The sequence below is a fragment of the Mesitornis unicolor genome, unplaced genomic scaffold, assembly GCF_000695765.1.
Source record: "Mesitornis unicolor isolate BGI_N332 unplaced genomic scaffold, ASM69576v1 scaffold10800, whole genome shotgun sequence".
NCBI classification, from domain to species: Eukaryota; Metazoa; Chordata; class Aves; order Mesitornithiformes; family Mesitornithidae; genus Mesitornis; species Mesitornis unicolor.
Genome location: NW_010156269.1, coordinates 44,817 through 63,914, shown reverse-complemented (window position 1 = coordinate 63,914; position 19,098 = coordinate 44,817). Strand labels below are relative to the sequence as shown.

The window sequence follows — 19,098 nt, the reverse complement described above, 5'->3', positions numbered from 1 at the left end:
GATAGCCTGTTATAATTTTCTTGCACTTTTTAAATAGAACCTATAACTGTAGAAGTGTCCTTCCGAAACCCTCTGAAAGTTCCACTTCTTTTGACTGACCTTTCATTGCTGTGGAAGTTTCAGCCTAAAGACTTCAATGCAAAGCGTGATGGAGAAACAAAAGAGCTGGTAAGACAAGCTTCGTCCTTTTTCAACCAAAACCAAGCAGCTACAGTTATGGAGTATGTGTTAACTGAAGTCTTTAAAACTCTGTAGTATGAAAAAAAAACTGGTTTAAGTGTAATTTCTTTTTTAAAGGGCAAAAAAGTAGCTACTGAATGTCTTTATCCACTGTTTAGATTTTCCTATATCCATAGGACACAAAGCAGCCAAGTTAACAAATGTACTGTTATGAGTATTGTGAAGCCTAATGCAAAGTAAAATACTTTCAACGTTTCATTGTATGTGTTGTACATCTATTTTTAGTCACACTAGCCTTGACCAACAGAAATAACTTGCAGTGTCAATGGGTATGTTATCTTTTTTGTCTATTGGATATATTGCCTTTTTCTCACTCAAGCTACTGGAGCTACTGTACATAGTGAAATGTGTGTTCTGAAAAACTGCTGGTATGCCATAGGAACATCTTGGTATCTTGATTCGAAGGAAAATGAAAGCTTACTGTATTAAAAATTAATGTTTTGAGTACTTTCAATGAACTGCTTACTACTATTAATTTAATGCTTCAACTGATACTGTCAAAAGTTCCCTCTGAAGGCCTGTTCTTGCATTCATATTTTTAAGGTTTTGGTATGTTCCAACACTTAATATCACAGTAAATTCCTTCACTTGGTTTCCTGGCCAAAAGCATTCAGAACATAGTGATCTCTAAAGGTGCTGTAAGAGTTTCCCAGATTTATAAACATGTTTCATATAAATAAGTCTCAAGGATTACTGTACCATTCCCTTCTGTTCTGGTCAGAACTGGTGCTTTAATGATGTGATAAATACTTCTGTGAGTATCAGTGAAATTGATTGGGAATGCTTCCAATTTATAGCGATAAATCTTAAATTTCACTCTTCAGTAAGTGTTTACTGAAGTCTCTAGTGGCTTCTTTGATTCCAAAAGCCTGAGAAGCTGGACATATATTACCTGCTGGTCCTAACTGTCAGCAGTTCAAAATGGTTGGTTTTTTTTTTTCCTTTACACTTTAGGAAAGGTGTGGGAAGCAAAATTTATGGCAGTTTTTCTGCCTAGGAGTAATGGCATCTGAAAAGCTGTTTCTTCTTTTCAGGGAATGTGTGATGATGATATGATAGGAACTGAAGCAATAGCTGAATTTTTAATTAATAGTGAGGAGACAAAAGTGGTAAGTACTATACTTTGTTTTAAAAATAGTCTTTTCAGTGTTGAACTTCAGGGTGGAGTTCAGACTTGTTATGTTCTGAACTTAATGCTAAACTCACAGAAGACTGATGTATCAAGTACTGGAACTTCTGAATCTGTTCAGTGTGTATAAGGATCTGAAGGGAGAATGTGACAGTATAAGAGGCAGTGGGCACAAACTGAAAGACAGGAGGCTCCATCTGAGCACTAGGATGTGAACACTCTGATGGTGACTGAGCACTGGGCACAGAGAGGTTGTGGAGTTTCCATTCTTGAAGATACAAAAAACCATTTGGACATGGTCCTGGGCAGCTGGCTCTAGATGGCCCTACTTAAGCAGGCAAGTTGGACAAGATGACCTCCAGAGGTCCTTTCCACCTTCAACCATTGTGGTTTTTTGCCTATGTTACAGTTCATTTTTGTTACAATTTAGGATTTTTCCTAATGTAATGACAATTTCTCAGCTGTGGACTGGTTTGGTAAATTCTGTGTATGTGAAATTTTGAGTCGATTTAAATGATCTGTAGTTACTGTATGCAGTTACATCTGACGTAACTATAAAGTAAATATAGCTCTGTATGTCTTTAGCAATTGGACATTTAAATGTAATAACACCTTTTTTTCTAGTAGCAACAACAACAAAAATTTAACGTATCTCCACAGGCAAGACTAAAGCTCTTTCCCCATCAAACAGGGGAGCTACATATTCTGGGAGTCGTTTATAATCTTGGCACTGTTCAGGGTGCTGTGACATTAGATGGGATAGATCCTTCTATTGGATTACAGACAGGTAAGTGTATTTTTCTCTAAGTTACATGTTTCTGGAAGGGGGAGACATGGCTTCTGCAGAGTAGAACTGAATTTTAGTATTTATTGTTTGACTATCTTGATGCAAAGTCTTCCTTTAGGTAAGAAAGTAGAATCAAGAGAAACAACTGGAACAGGAAAATAATCAACTGGCACCTGTAGGAACTGCATGAGAAAGGAAGTAACCTCTGCTAAATCCATACTTACTGCTCCTCTTAAATCTGTAGAAATTCTGAAAATGCTGAAAAAAAGCAAAATTTAAATATTCCATCTATGCCATGTTGAACCTGTAATCACTTTCATTGATTCTTTTGCTATATGTTATTCTTCTGCGTCTTTTCACTTTGTTAGCTTTCAAGTTTTGTTGTAATGTTGTGCTGAAGTTCTCTGCACAAATACCCACATTTAAATTTGACTGACATAATTATATTTTTGTTAGCAGCCTGCCTTTATTTTGGTTCTTTCCTTTATATTAACATGTAAATGGCTTATTAATTGCATGTTACTTGATCTGCTTAGTTGACTCATACATCTGAAACTCTCACAGGGAAAATCTAGTTGGAGTCAATGGGGATTAAAGCACATGTTTAAAAGTGTCTGAAAGAAATGATGCTTGTTTAACAATCTACAAACTAGAAAGCTTTGAAATAAAAAACACTTGGAGAATGTTGGCCTGTCTTTGAAGGAAATACAAAAATGTTTTGGGTGATTTTTTTCCTAATTTCTGGCAAGTTGGAAAGGAAATAAATACATCACTGTCATGCTCCATGCACCACCCCTCCCTCCCCCTTATTGTAGTCAAACTTTTAAAAGGCAGAGTAAGTCCACAATAATGGATAATTGTCTGACCGAGCTCATAATAGCAACGCATCATGTGTGACAGTAAGCTTTGAACAGTTCTTTGTCAGTGACGCTGCTTAATCAATGAACACTGCATGTGCTTGATAACTAAAAATAAACAAAAGAAATTGAGATTGGGTAAGAAGCTTTGGATCACTTCTCAGAAAGAAGTTAGGAATTACTTAAAACCAAAACAAAACAAAAACAGCAAAACTTTTCAAAAATTGTTTCAGGAAAGTTTGTCTCCAATGGGTTATCTGTACGAGGACGACAAGATTTAGAAATTCAAGGGCCTCGACTTAATAACACAAAAGAAGAAAAAACATCTATTAAATACGGACCTGATAGACGTTTAGATCCTATTATTACAGAAGAAATGCCTTTGTTGGAGGTATGTCGCTATTTTCTATTGGCAGTTTTGAGCTAGTGTCTGAATCCAAAGCATATAAATGTAATTCTAACAATTAAGTCTAATTAGAATGCCTAAATTTTTCTAGTTAGTTTCTGATCTATCAGTGCCAAACTTGTGTGGGTGCTTTTTTTTTAAGTGAAACTTGAAGTCTCCAAATTAATACCCTTTAGAATTTTAATTGGCAAGAGCATTTGCAGTTAAATTTTAAGGTGAAGGTGGAACAGAAAAAGTTGTGTTTTTATGTTTGCTTGCCATTCATCCTGAGTGGTTCTTCAAGTTAGTTAATTAAAACACAGTGGTTTTACCTAGGGTTATTAAAATGGTCTAACTGGTTAATGACAACACTCTATAGAATAGTATGGAATATTTCACTTGGAAGGGACCTGCAACAATTGTCCAGTCCCACGGGCTGACCAAGTTAAACCATGTTAAGAGCATTGTCCAAATGCCTCTTAAATGCTGACAGACTTGGGGCGTTGGAACACCCCTCTAGGAAGCACCCTATTGACGAAGGAATGCTTCTTAGTACTCAGTCTAAACCTCCCCTGATGCATCTCTGAACCATTCCCCTGTGTCCCATCACTGGGTACCAGGGAGAAGAGATCAGCATCTCCTTCTTCTTCTCCCTGACTTCCCCCCACTCAGGAAGCTGTAGAGAGCAATATAGCTTAAGTGTGTTTGTTGTTTTCATGCACATTTGTAACTTGGCTCAATGTTCAGGTTTTTCTTTTTTCCTGTTCTCTCCCATACAGGTGTTCTTTATAAATTTTCCTACAGGGCTTCTCTGTGGAGAGATCAGAAAAGCATATGTAGAATTTGTGAACGTAAGCAAGTGTCCTCTTACTGCACTGAAGGTTGTGTCCAGGCATCCAGAATTTTTTACTTTTGGTGGAAACACTGCTGTTCTAACGCCACTAAGTCCTTCAGCTTCTGAAAACTGTAGTGCTTACAAGACTGTTGTGACAGATCCTACCTCTGTGCGTACAGCACTGCTATCTTCAGCTTCTTCTGTAGACTTTGGGGTTGGCACAGAAGGTCAGCCTGAAGTAATACATGTCCCACTTCCTGATACTGTTCTTCTTCCTGGGGCTTCAGTGCAGCTGCCAATGTGGTTACGAGGACCAGATGAAGAAGGTGTTCATGAAATTAACTTTTTGTTTTACTATGAAAGTATTAAAAGACATTCAAAAATGTGGTAAGCTTTTATCTACTTTATTTTGTTGTACTTATTAGACACATTATAAACATTGTAAGCACAAATGTGTATCTTACTGAATTTCTCTCAGTTGCTGTGATGATGTAAAAGTGGCCTGCTATCTGTTAATCTAAGCAGTATTTTTTTTCTACTATATGATACAATTTCCATATCAAATTATATAGCCTACACAGTTTCCTTCAAAGTGGCAATTAAAATAATTTAATAGAAGGAAGGTTAATGGAATGCAATACAGCTTTCTGAATCATAGGGGAAAAAAATAGTGACTTAATTTGTTTCTGCATGTTATAAAACAATATCTTGCCTACTTTGAACAAAATAGTTTTTTCTTAGTTAAAATGTGGTTAGTAGTTATATCATCATGGAAGTCTTAAGTACCAAACTTGACTTGCATGCTGCTGTATAGTTCCTTTTTGGACTATCTTGAAACAGTGGATAGTCGAGTTTGACACCACAAGCTAGCAATTAGTGCTTTCTTTGAACTTTACTTGCAAGGTAGCAGGTTGACTTTTTATGTCACTTATTCACCCATGTCACCCATGCCCCAGGCTAAGAAGGCTCAGGAGATAACCAGAGATGTGCTTAGAAACATGGTCTAGTGATGCACTTAAGGCTGGTTTGGTGGTTGGACTTGATTTTAAAGGTCTTTCCCAACCAAAACCGTTCTGTGATTCTATATCCCTTTGGTCAGGTCAGTTGGGGGCAGCTGTCCCGGCTGTGTCCCCTCCCAACTTCTTGTGCACCCCCAGCCTACTCACTGGTGGGGTGATGTGAGAAGCAGAAAAGGCCTTGATGCTCTGTAAGCACTGCTCAGCAGTAATGAAAATATCTTTGCATTATCAACACCTGTTTCCAGCATAAATCCAAAACATAGCCCCTTCTGAGCTACTGTGACGAAAATTAACTCTACTGCAGCCAAAACCAGCACACCTGGTCTCTGTATATTCAAGGTGATGATGAGGAGCAGGACCACTTCAGATGTTCTCTAGTCCCATGGACTGGATGTCTGCTGGTCAAGAGCATGGATCAGCAGCATATTCTTCAAATACGTTCTGAAAATGTACCCTTTGTTTAGATTTTTCTGTAGCTTCTGAAATGCCAAAGCTAACTTTTCATTTAGCTTTAAGCTAGTCTGCAGGTATAGGGAAACTGTTGCTCTATAATGTTATTTTTTTTTTTCTTCCTTTGTTTTTTTTAAGAACAGAATTTATTTCTCCTGAGTTCACAGTACTCAGAAAGTGAGGTGTTTAAAGATGGAAGATGGTGGTTTGGGGATTATGTTTGTTCCCTACTGTATTGGAGTTCCCAGAAGAACTTAAGCGATGTGATCTTTAACAGTAGTCTTTGTAGACTGAGCATAGCTTTTAAATTTTCAAAAAATGATTTATTTTGTGCCACTTGAAGCTATGCAAACTATTGTATATCTGTCTGAAGATTAACTGCAAAACTGTAAATTGTGACATTATGTCAAGTAGAGTTCAGGAAACCACTGATTTCCCCCTCCCAAAACAAATATTGCATAGTTTTTCATCATATTTAATAGGTAATGCATACCAAATTTTTACATGCCTATAATGTTTCCAAGTGGAACTTATGGTATCACAACGCTTCCATGTGGGAAAAGCTCATGTGTTTTGATGATGTCTAAAAATGGAAGTTTACTCATTGTTGGAAAAACAGGAAGATTGCTTCTACAAAGGGCTTGCTGGCCTGGAGGCTGAGTGTATCTGGAATAGAGCAGAGTAGCGATGGTTCAAGAAGTAAACTTTCAAGATTCTTGGTTCAGGAAAATTTGTTGAATGCAGTGGTATTCTCTCTAAGTGCTTTTTAGTAAATGTTTATGCAGGAGATATGACTAACCTAGCTGGCGTTTTTATGGGTTATTTACTCCAAAAAAACCCTACTTTCCAAAGCATATGGTGATACTAAATAGCTTAATGACATCCCTGTGCCAGTACATGCCTGTCTGTAGGACAACTGACACAGCAAAAGCAGTCTGAAATATTTCTGATGTATTTTTCATCATGACAACATACAACTCTTTTACTCCAGTATTTCAAACTGACTGCTGTATGTTTGAACAGCACCTACCTGTGCAGTGTAATTGTTGAAGATAATACAGTTTTGATAGGAAGCTAAAAAGAAGTCTCTTTGGTGGTTGAAAGGAGTAAATTGTCTAATGACCTTAATACTGGAGACAAACATAAAAGGTGAACTTGATGACATTGACAGGTTCTGGACAGCAGTCCTGGTTGTTCAGAGTGTCTTTTTTCTCTTTTTCTTGCCTTCCCTCCTAGTCATAGAGTATTAAGGCACACTGCAGTTATTTGTACTAGCCGGTCTCTGCATGTTCGAGCTACTGTCTGCAGAAGTAATGCACTTGAAGATGAAGAAGGCAGAGGGGACAATCTGTTGTTGTTTGTGGATGTAGAAAATATCAATACTGTAAGTTATTATTTTTAATAATAATACTGTTCCAAAGCTCAGCAGATGTGTGTCACCACTAGAACCAAGACTTAAGTAAAATGTCTTTTTTTACAACTACTTTGCAAACACTAAGTAAATCTTGCACATTTAATCATTCCAGTTACTGATGGAAAGAGAGTACTGACACTGAGATATAACTTCCTGGAAGTCTAATATAACTGCATCCATACAGAAAATTCCAGTACTGTAGTTCAGAGTATCTTTTCTTTTAGGAAGATTTACTCCAAATTCATGAATGTTCTTGATGATCGCAACTTTCAAGATAGTTCTGAAGGAGATAACCTGTGCCACGTGCAACCTTTTAGTGAAAACACTGGTAGGATTAGGGGTAATGTGAAGTCAACATGTAAGCTCAAACTTGAAGGAATCTTCTGTGTTTACATTTATTACCAAACTCTAAAAGATGTTTTTGGAAATATAATCCAAATACAGATATGTCTGTTGTGATCTGTTTACTTAGCAAAGCAGATAAAAATATTTCAGTTTTTCATACACACTAATTTAAATTTACTCATTTTTTTGGTAAAGCTGCTCCCATTTTTTCAGCCACAAAGCAAGGTAATTGAGTCCTATGTTTGCAGAATTTGTAGACACTTAGCTGGTAGTGGAATCACTGAACTGATTTGTCATTTTGTTTTAAAGGTGTGTACACTTTTTTCCTTCAGTTACTAAAGTGAATATTGTCCACTGTTTCTTTGAGAAAAGGAATGTTTTATAAAGTACTTACCAAGTTAACAGATGATGTTGTGTGAGACTTAATTTTTTCAATACCATCTCACTCTTTCAAAAAGAGGAAGCCAATTCCAAAAGCTACTTTTTATTACGCATATATGCAAAAAAAAAATCTTAGAAACGAAGTGAACTTGTGGACAGTGTTCTTCATTGGAGATAAAAGCCTAGGTTTTATTATAGATGTCTTAATCTAACATACTAACTTGTGGGTATTTTTCTGGGGAATCTTTGTTTCTTCTTTGTGTGGCTTTGTTTACTGGAACTGGCAATTGCTGTGAGCTGGGACTGTTGTTTTACCTTACAGTGACTCTTAAATATCATCTTGTCTCTCCTTAGTGATGTTTCATGGATAGTGTGACTAATAAGTTAAATTAAGATTCTAACAGTGCCACCTTGCAATGAACACTTACTGTGTGATGTAGAACATCACAATTGTGATTGGTCTTATTTGATGTAACTTTTGTTTCTTCCTTAGAGTGAGACTGGGGTTAAAGAATTTCATATAGTGCAAGTCTCAAGTAATAGCAAGCACTGGAAGCTTCAAAAATCTGTTAATGTATCTGAAGACAAAGGTGTGTATCTTTATCACCACAAGGAGGTCAAGTCTAGCTTCTGCTTGGCAAGAACAGTTAAAAGAATCTTACAAGGAGCTGAATTTTGCTTTTGGAATAATTAATTTCTAAGAACTTTGACCCTTTCAAGCATACTACAGCCCTTCTTTTGTCAGTGTTTTAAGTATATTGACATGCTACTTTCAGACTTAATAAATTTTTAAAATGGGTTTAACTTACAGGTAAACTCTTTCTGTGAGGTATAGAAATCCATGTCTGGGTTGGCTGCTAACTTGCCTCACCAAAAAATACATTTCAGTGTTCATTTACTTTGGGTTATTTATATCAGTGTTAAACTTAGCTGATCAACAGAATACTTGACAAGTGCTCTATTTGGTTATTAGAAATGTACCAGAATTGCTGTGCTGTATCCTGCCTTAGCTAATACAAGCTGCTAATTTTTGAAAAGGCAGACTGTCACAGGCAAAAAAAAAGTGCTGTTATTGTACCTAACAGATGTTATCTTGTATGCTGACATTTTTATGTACTTAAAAATTACTCTAGGCATGTATCCATCTTTTATTAATGTTGAGGGTGAACCTTGAATCTCTTCCTTCCTTCTTTCTCTGTATCTCCTTTATGTATTATGGCTCACTTCCTGCCCTAGAAGTAGATGGAAGTGGTCAGCAGAAGATGCATTTTCTTTGCTATCATGCAGTTGCATAAAATATGTCTTCACTACCGTGTAGTTGCTCTGCTTGAATAGTTATGCTTATTGGGTATCATCACTGGTTTTCTTTATTTGTGAACTTTAAAGGCTGACTTTTGGCTAATAAGGAGGGACTTTGAATTATATTTGGGGGGGAAAAAATATTGCAACCTTTTTCTTTCAGATACTAAACTTGCTAGCAGAGAAAGAGCGAAGTTATGCTTTAAAGCAGTAAGATGCAAAAACTCAGAAGGTAAGTTCTCTCCTGAATGTGGTAACTTTTTGAAGAAAATAATTTGGATGCTGTATGCTGAAGTTGTGACTTCTGTTGATGTTGAAACAATGCCTTCTCTTTTTATCCCTTAGAAAATTACACATTTGCAGATATTGTCTTTGGAAATGAACAGGTGGGTGAACTGGTGCAACTGCATATTTGTCTTGTGCAAAGTATCCCTCTCATGTGCAAGTATCCTAGTGAAAGCCTTTTTTAAAATTCCAAAATGGGAACAGTGCTCTCATAGTTGAGAACTTGTCTTGCATGTCAGAAACTATTTGTCTTTTAGGTGAGCTCTCGTATTTTATGGAGAGAAGGTAAGGTAGCATAGGCTAGGGGATAGTCTGGAATTTTAAGTTCCCAGTTCCACAGCTGAACACACTTTGGGAGTGCACTGCAATGCTATTTTTTTGCTAATGTTTTTCCTTCCTTTCTAACTCTTTAAAGCAGTTCTTCTGAATATTTCCCAGCTCTCTAGTTTTCTAGGAGAGAAGTGTGGATGTCAGGTTCTTGTTCTATTTTTTCTTAATTATTTTTTTACTAAGATAAGTTAAAAATTCAATATTACAGCTTATTCTAAAAATGATCTGGAAGCACCTAATAGATGTACATACTGGAACTTCAAAACTACTAATGCAGTCAGTTCAAGGAGTCTTTCTTCTGTTTTTCTTAATCTTTAAGCTTCTAGACTACCATGCTCTTTTAATCTTTTTATGCATACAGGTATTGTCTGAAGAATTCTTGTAGCAAATGATCTTGGTACAGTGAATGCTTTTTCATAGTCTGAGGAAAGTAGGGCACTTGCATCAGATTAGAAATCTCTGTTAGCATAGTGGATTTAGTTAGTTGGATGTCAGATTGCTTATTTCATGCTGAGTGTACATTTTTTTCCACGTACGTATTCAGCTTTTAGTAGCCAAAGAAAACCTACTCACTGCCATTTCATTTTATAGTCACATAAATTAAAGTTAGGACTAAAAATCTGAGATAAGAGATCCCTTCCTTGCATTTTTAAAGTTGAGTGAGCTTCATGAACTTCAGTTTGCTTGTAAGAAAATGATCTCTAATGGGGGGGGGATGAGGAATGGGGGCCTCTCTTCTAGACAGTTACTCCAAAAGCAGATTGTCTCCCTAGGTTTGAGTGTTCTGCTAATGCAACAATTAGCAGCTCTGCAACAGCATATTCTGAGAAAGCTAACATTTTTGAAAGGGAGGGGTTAGGAAGTTAGTTTCTTATTTGCCCTGCTGTCTTCAAGTATCACTGCTGTCAGTCTTAAAACCGCTGCTTCATTATCAAGCTTTTCGTGTTGGAAAAGCTCAACACAAATGACAAACTTGACAAACAGCACAGTACTTCTGGCTGTGCCACTTATCCATGGGGAGCATGCTGTGCAATCTATTACCTTTGCTATTGCTAGCAAAAGGTATGTTTCTAACTTTGATAAATATATCTCGCTAGCGTGTGGAAAATTGGAAGTATTAATAAGCAATAGTGGCATGTGAATTAGTTTGTGAACTAGTTGTGTGCTTCATCTCTCTTCACTACACTTGTTATATCACAATAGACTGGTGGTAATAATGAAAGCCCTTATTTCCAAGTTTGATTTTTTTGTAGTTTTGGGCCAGTAACCTGTAGCTCTGTTTCCCTGTGTTACCTTAAGCAGCTCATTAGGTAGGGTTGATCTCTAACAGGGCAAGCATGGAAACCAAGATGTTCTGCATCCTGTAGGTTTGCAAAGAGAGGAAAAGCAAGATAATGGAGCTGAAACATTACAGTGATGAGCTTTGTTAGAGTAACTTGTGTCAGCTTGCATCCTGTTCTGAGAGTGCTTTCTGGCTTGTTTTTCTTGCAGATAATAAGTTCAGCCAGTCCTTGTGCAGACTTTTTTTTTCAAAGCTTATCCTCTGAGTTTAAAAGAACACACGTGCAATCTCACACTCATGCATCTCACAGGGCTGTGAAACAGTCGTTTGATGATACAGTCAGATTGATACAGAGATGCAATGCAGTGGATTTGAACATTGTTGTACTGTGGAAGGTATGTATGATTATAGCCTTTGTGGTAATCTGGCCATGAAATATGACTGTTAGAAAATAATTTAATATGGCATCCTGAACTTTCAAGCATACTTGTACAAAATTTATGGATGAAATATTTTTTTCTGAAAACAGTTCTCTTAGGAAAAAAAATCTGAAATCTTAAACAAGAGATTTGTTAATGCTTGCTTTTATCATAGAACTGTAAGAGCAACCTGGTCTGCATTGAAGAAGATTATCTCATTTCCCAGAATACAAATACTAAGTAGTGGAAATTTGCAGTCTAAAGTTCAGCAGTTGTCTATGCAAAAAAAAAAGCATACACATAAAATAAATGTTACACTAGCCTTTTAGTTTTGAACAGTATGATGCCCTCCACTTAAGGGGAAGGTTAGTAATTCTGTATTATGAAGCTTATGATAGTTTCTGGTTTGTTAATGTCTTTATATTATATTCTGTAGGCATATGTTGTAGAAGACAACAAGCAGCTTATTTTGGAGGGCCAGCATCATGTTGCTATTAATACTGTTGGGAAGGAGGCTTTTTCATTTCCTCAGAAGCAGGTAATCTGGTGTGAAGTTTTCCTTTACAATTGCTTCTTTCCCAAAATAAACTTGATGTGTTTTCTTGTGAACAAGTGCAATCACTTTGGGTGCTTTTGTAGAATCTATCATCAGATATGTTATTGCTGAATAATTCAGACTGACTGACTTCAACTTTGATTAGTCATCTTTGTTGAAATAGCTAGGCTCAGTTTAAAGATGAGAAAAGCAATATACAAGTAAGTATACTGCTAAGCAGTTGTTGGAGCAAACTGTTCTGTGGTATTTCAGGGTAGAAATAAGAGCTTATTAATAAAGAGCTTATTAATAGTATTAAGTCAAAGTTAATGATTATTTCATAACAAAGTTAATAGTAAAATGGTTGTGTAATTAGTGTTGCAAAATCAATTTTACGAGTTCCACTACTATGCACAAGTTTTAAGTGGAGAACTTCAGTGTAAAATGTTAAAACAGCAGAAATACTGGAACAGTTAAAAAGACGTTGAAAGCTCCATTGGAATTGATCAGTTAATAGCAGATTACTTCAGTTTGAAGTTTTATAGCCTGTTTCATTGTTCAAAAAGAATAGCACCTGTAAGAAACTGGTGGATGTCTTCTGCTACGTGAATTGGTGACATCTATGGAAGCTATAGTTAAGTTTCCATAAAAACATCTTTGCTAGATGCAATTTACGTGTGTGAAGAAGACTGATGTGCTAAATAAAGAAGAAACAAGTCTTATTCCTTTAGTCTCTGCTGCGCAGTACACTACTGTTTCTTTTTTCGTTGTTGCCATTCTTATGTTTTTACTAGTGTTGCAAACATCATATACAGCTTCTGGTGAGCTCTTACTCAAAGTTGCAGCAAGTAGTACTATATGTTAATTTTGTCAAGAAAAGAATGTTGGACAAATGTGTCTTTCTATAAATATGCTATAGCGTAAGTAGTGAATTACTCTAAAGCTGTACACTTGGCTTTGGTTCATAAGCCTTTAAGTACTTTTACATCATTAAAATGATTTTTCCATTTAGTTTTTTGAGCTATGAAATTGATAGAAATAGATTGAGAGGGCCATGTAGTTAGAGCTAAATTGCCTGGTATTCATTGGTACTGAAAAATAGGAAAATTTAAGTTCTGAAGTCTGAAGATTATTTTTTCACTTAGCATGACCCACCCCCCTATCCCAAAAAAAGCCTTTGCACATGTAGGCTCAAGCTATGCTGAGCAATACTAGGCTGTATTAATCTAATGACAGCTTCCCTCTTGGGTAGTATCTTTTCTATCTTAAGGTGTATGTAGAACTGTAGGTCACACTGCAGACATCTAAAGTTAGGAATGAAAACACTGTAGACTTCTACTTCTGATCTCATTGAGATCTGGTTTTAGCAAATGAGTGGGGAAAGAAGTAGGAATGAATCACATCTGCATCCTAAAATAAATCACTGAACGTGCTAGGGATAGAAACTTGCATTTTTTTGTTGACTGCATGGGTATTCTAGATGTCTGCATGTTTCAAACTGAAAGAAATGAATCCTGCCACCAGCAACAATGAGCATCCAGAGTTACCCTTGATTTGTTTTGAGGAATACGTGCTACTATACTAGCATTCTCTGTCTATAAACTGTTTCTCAACAATTATTATTACAACATCAAAATAGGCACTACATTGATTATTGTATTCACTTTCTTCAGCTTAAGGAACATAATTCCTTTGAAGCGTTCTGTACCTTGGTTGGAAGGAAAAATGCATCTGCGTTGTGATGCAGTTGAAATCTGGTATAAGAGTAATGGTAGCTGTTTTTAATAAAGGTGTCAATTCTATGTCCTCATGCTAACCAAAGCCCAGAATTAAATTGGATTTTAATAACTTGTAATCTCAGGACTGCTGAGGATTGAGAAATTTATATGCTTATGTACTACTTTTTTTTTTTACACTTTATCCTGTGAAGAGAATAACAAATAAAGTGTATTTGAGGCTTTGCAGCAGTTCACTTCATTCACTCCACACTTAACTATTAAAAGAAACCCCAAAATAGGATTAAATGAGGCTAGGTAGAGAAAAATAATACACTTAATCTATTAAGGATTGCATAGTGTCTTTGGATTATCTTGCTCTTGCATTAAAGTTATGAAAGCAATGAAAAGCTGGGGAGGAGAAAATCCCAAGCCCTAATATTAGTCCTAAGGTAACATTTTCAGTGTATAGTTTTAAGACTATATAACGTAACATTCAAATAGTTTGTCTTGTAAATCTGTGTTTATTCTTTAAGTCATTAACAGAGTTGGAAACTCCAGACTATTCCTGATTGTCTTGTGCTGACAGTGTAGAAGTTAGTTGTTTTCTGTTGTCTAGACAGCAGAGGGAGATGGAGGTGCATGCTTTCTACCAACACATGTTGGTTACCCATTCTTAAATGATAAAGGGCTGTTCAGATCTGGAAAAATAAACTTACTTGCAGATTCTGAACAGTGTCACCAAGGATGCAGGAGGCCCCCCCCTGGATTTTTTCCTGTGTTCTGTTTGTTGCTCTTCTTCAGTGACTTCCTTCTTGACTTGAGCTGCTTCTGCTTCATATTGTAACCAACAAAGGAATATTGGGCAGTACAGCCATCCCCAACCAAGAACAGTCTCACAACAGATAGGGAGAAAACATGAACAAGATTTCTCTCTGTTCCTCCTTTATTTTCTTAGCCCTCTGAGAAATGACTCAAATCTTAAGCTGAATTAATCAGAAAACTATATTGAACAAATCAAGATAGCCTGGTTAAATTCTATATACTGGTTGGTTTCTGCTGCTTTGTCAGTTATGGTTTATTTCAGACTAATTCTTTGCCAGCTTTTATGGATTTAGTTTGGATTTGTTGAAGCTTTTAGAATTGTTCTGGGAAGCAGAGCTGTAATAGAAGAGCAGTAGATCTGGATTCATTTGTACTGTTTGTTTCTCAAGTTCTCCCAGCAGCTGCTGGTAGATTGGATGTACTGATGTAAAGTCATCTTTAGTGTATGTCCAAGCTAAGATGTGAAGCGGCTGACTGAGATGCAAGGACAAGTTGTTACTTCTGCTTGGTTCATTGTGGAACACATAAAGCATACAAGAGGGATATGGAACAGACAGCAGGATGCAATTACTCTTCTATTGTAGTAGCATAACTTGCCATAGTATTTGATAAAATCAAGATAAAACCTCTGGTTTCTAAGGTTATAATATAGTGGGGATTGGGAGAGGCTTAACACTTTTTTTTTTTCTGGCTGAAATTTCTATATGTACCCACATAAAAAGAAAGTGAAATTCTATACAAATTTTACTTGAATGTTCAAATGCGTGTGCTTGCTTTTTTCCTCATGTCTGTTAAAAATAATATGATGAATGCTAAACCTTTTTCATGCTAACTGAGACAGTGATAACTATAATTTTGAAGCTTACTCATTTACTGTCATTGAGTACTTTTTTTTATTTGCCCTATAGGTTTTTTTTAAATTTAACTACATAGCACTGCTTTTGAACATAGGTTCAAGTGGACACAGTAGACTTATCTGGTGATGTGGTGAACTACTTATATATTTACATTCTAGAAGTTTGAAGTCATATAGTATGCTGAAGGAACACTTAGAATATTGACTCCATTAAAATATTTCTTTGCTTCATATAGAAAGCTATCTGAATAATATGAAAACATTTATCTTTCTATCCTCTCTCTCACTTGTATTTCTGAGAGGAAAAAAAAAGCCTTTTGCTAAAGGTAGGGAAAAAATGCTAAATACAGGCTATTTCCTTGAAAAGACAAAGTGCCACAAAGCAATCCATTACAATCACTAGCGACAATATGTGAAGAATAAATCATGTAAGGTGTTAGTAAAGTGGATAGGTCTGAACAGATGTGTTAGCAGTAGCTGTGAGAGCCAAATAGTAAAAGCCTTACAAATAGAAATTAGCTGGGTATGTGTAACTAATGGCTGGTTGGGGTTTTTTTGACAATGATACTGCTATGAGTTCTGTCTCTCCTGAGAAGAGAGAGACAGGAAACTTGAAACTTCCTGAAAACTTGCTTCCAGGAATCAGGTTGTTTTAACTGAAGACCAATTTAGAATTGCTTCCAAGATACAGCTATTCTGTCTCTTGTTCTTGACCTCTATGCCTTAACTTAGTAAAAGGACAAAAACTCAAATACTTTAAGCATCCATTCAGACTTAGGGCTGTTGAGCAATACAATTTCATATTGCTGTCTCCTGTATTTTTCTAATCTGGTGAATTCAATCCAAAAGATTTCAAAGGTAAAGCACAATAATAATAATATGTAATATGGTGGGGTGGAAGCAGTACGGTGGGGCTGAGGCATTTGCCACACTTCTGACTGGCACAGACTTCACACTGGTGGAAGGTGAGAAGCAGTCAAGTAGAGCCTTGTCACTTGTGCATGCCAGCATGTTGGGAATAGTGCATTTGAAACCCATTAGCATGAGTGTAAACCTATTTCTGACTGAATCCTAGATAAGATCGTGTTCTATGAGTGTGTTTTAGATCAGCATACTTTTTTTTTTTTTAGGATTCTGTCTCCAGAATCTCTCTCCTCTCTACTGCTCTGTTTTCATTGTGAAGTGGTCTTGTAATGCACGAAGTGGATTACACTGCTTTATAAGCAGAATTAATCCAGATGTGCTACAGGACTATTTCTGTGCTGCTCATCCATCCAGTCCTGTGGGTTAGACCAGTGGTAGCCCAAAGTAGAATCCATAAGATGCATGTAACATGGATGTAGGCTTTTTGGCAGAGTTGCACTTTCAAAGATGATTTTTTGTAACACCATTTCTTAATGTAGATGCAGCTTAGTGAGGCAGGAATAGTTTCATAGGAAGTAGGAATTTTTGAAAGGTAGGACAGGGTAGGGTTTAAATAGCTTAATTTTCCTTAACAGTGAATTGCTGGAAGTGACATCTTGTGCTCGCTCAGATTTATTTTTTTTTTTCACAGAATGTGGGGAGGGATACTTGAATCAAACATGGTTGTTTGGAATGAATTTAAGATTTTTCTTTAAACCAGCTTAGTGGAGAGAAAGCAAAATTTTTAAGGGTAAATATCAAGAGCTGAAATGCACATTTTTCAGTCTTGTATGAATTAATGTACCAGTTACTGTACCAGTTTGGGAGGACTGTCTTATATTATTGTCATGAATGAAATACTCCAAATAGCTGAAAAATTTTATCTGCTGCTTTACCCATTGAAGGATTGCAGAGCTGATGAAAACTTTGTCTAATATTACATGGAAAAGTCTTTTAAAGTAACTGCAGACAAAGATACCATCATTTCCATCTATGGAAAGGAAGAACTTTTCAGTTTGAAAGTGCATTCTAAGATTAGAGATGTTCTCTGGGCAGACCTGTCTATTACATCTGTCAGGTAATGCAGAAGGTGATTTGAGTAAGTTTTGTGTAAGTTTTGACTTCTGCAACTTTTACCTTAGTACAGTTGCAGGAGATATCTGAAACAAGTGTAAATGACTAATATGGGATTTCAAAAGTGTAAGTAGGGATAATATACAACTTTATTTCAAAGTAGCAAAACTTCAATCTTTAAAGGTCCAGGCTTTTTTGTAACTACTGAATAGGTGAAGATGTGGAGATTATTCTACTTGGAACAGTAAGGTTGTGTCTAGTTTTAAGTATATTTGTTTGAAGCTGGCCTTTGTAGATGCCTTTGGGTAGCAAAAAGCTTTCTAAAAATAAAAAACAACTTCCCTAGCACCAGTTACACAGTCTGGAGCTCTTGGAAAATAACTGTGGGAGCAGTGTCGTTTTGGTGCTACTGCCTGTTGTGTGTTTCACAACAAAAAGCTTAAAAATGCAGCTATGAAATCCAAAACACTAACAAAACCCACTTCTTCCTCCCCACCCAGTTATTCCAAACTTTTATAATAAAGGCTCTTCCAGTCAAGCTGGAACCTCTACCAGTATGTATGGGCGAGACCTTCAAATTACACCTCTAACCATTTTTTTAAAGGGAGCTCTTTAAGCAATGGTGTGGCCTTATGTGCAGTATAAGGTGCTTGCTGTCTCCTGTAGCCTGTGACACTTCTTGAGGCTTTGCAAGGAGCCATACTGAGTCAACAAGCAGACTTTAGGTGTCAGAACTTTGATTTTTGCCTTTAAAAAGGCAGTACTCCATTTGAGCTGGTAATCTAGGAGTTCAGCAACATAAGACCACCTGCTCAGTTTTTGGTTTTGTTTTATTTTTTTTTAAGTGCAAACAGTCAAAAGTCTTGAGGCTGTTACCTGCTTGGTGCATGTTCTTGAAGGGAGGGTATGGGTGCCCAAGTGAGTATGGGCATCTTATTCATAGCCTTGATCCAATTTACCAAGACTAGAGCAGGAGTTTAATGTATTGTTAAACTTAGCATTTCTTACTAGCTATCTCTGGGTAGCTCCCTGATCTGTATGCACATCCTCTTGGTTACCATTTGGAAGTGCTTAATTCTGTCCTGAACCATTAGGTAAGAGAATCGTGTACTAAATGTCTTAGCCTGTGTTCTAGGTTCACAGTTACAAAAAAAACCAAACAAACAAAAAACAACAAACAAACAAAACAAAAACCCCAAACCCTAGGTTTTGAACAGCTGAATTTGGAGACACAGACATCGCTGAATCTGACACCCAGAGGCTGGCTGGAATTAAGGTTTAGCTCTGTGATGGTCAATGCTTAATGTTACTCCTTTCTAGTCCTTCCATAGGGGTGTAATATTAGAACAAAAGGTTTTTGAAATATTAACAGCACTCTGCACTTTCAGCAGTAAATGTTCCTGCTACATTTCATAATGTTCTTGTCTATTTGTAAAGGTAAACCTTCATATTTGTCTTTTGTAGGGTTTTAAAAAAATACTCGGGAATTCTGATTGGGAGGACTTGGAACAGGTAATTGAATCTAGGGCGAACTACAGTGTGTAGGATATTGATATGTGGTTGGAGAGGGCATTGAATGACTGGTTGGGCTGTAATTTGAGGGCAAGATCAATTTAAATGAAAACCTATAATCTCATCTCTGGTGGCCAGTGTTTTTCATGCTGTCAATTTCCATCGTTAGATACCCAGAGGATAGGGTGGAAATACCAAGTTCATTACTGTGAAATACCTTC

At 36.5% G+C, this 19,098-nt stretch overlaps 1 protein-coding gene across 1 annotated transcript in view; it reads left to right on the top strand.

The window, feature by feature from the left end:
• The window catches only part of TRAPPC8 (trafficking protein particle complex 8), a gene marked incomplete at its 5' end in the record, with an annotated part of 46,658 nt that overhangs the window by 22,091 nt on the left and 5,469 nt on the right, over window positions 1-19,098 (top strand). The window contains 12 exons of the mRNA XM_010187190.1: window positions 38-168; window positions 1,275-1,349; window positions 2,030-2,156; window positions 3,247-3,404; window positions 4,178-4,620; window positions 6,939-7,086; window positions 8,336-8,432; window positions 9,305-9,373; window positions 9,487-9,527; window positions 11,248-11,433; window positions 11,894-11,995; window positions 18,830-18,877. Coding sequence (XP_010185492.1) covers window positions 38-168; window positions 1,275-1,349; window positions 2,030-2,156; window positions 3,247-3,404; window positions 4,178-4,620; window positions 6,939-7,086; window positions 8,336-8,432; window positions 9,305-9,373; window positions 9,487-9,527; window positions 11,248-11,433; window positions 11,894-11,995; window positions 18,830-18,877 — 1,625 coding nt within the window. The remainder of the gene's footprint in view (window positions 1-37; window positions 169-1,274; window positions 1,350-2,029; window positions 2,157-3,246; window positions 3,405-4,177; window positions 4,621-6,938; window positions 7,087-8,335; window positions 8,433-9,304; window positions 9,374-9,486; window positions 9,528-11,247; window positions 11,434-11,893; window positions 11,996-18,829; window positions 18,878-19,098) is intronic.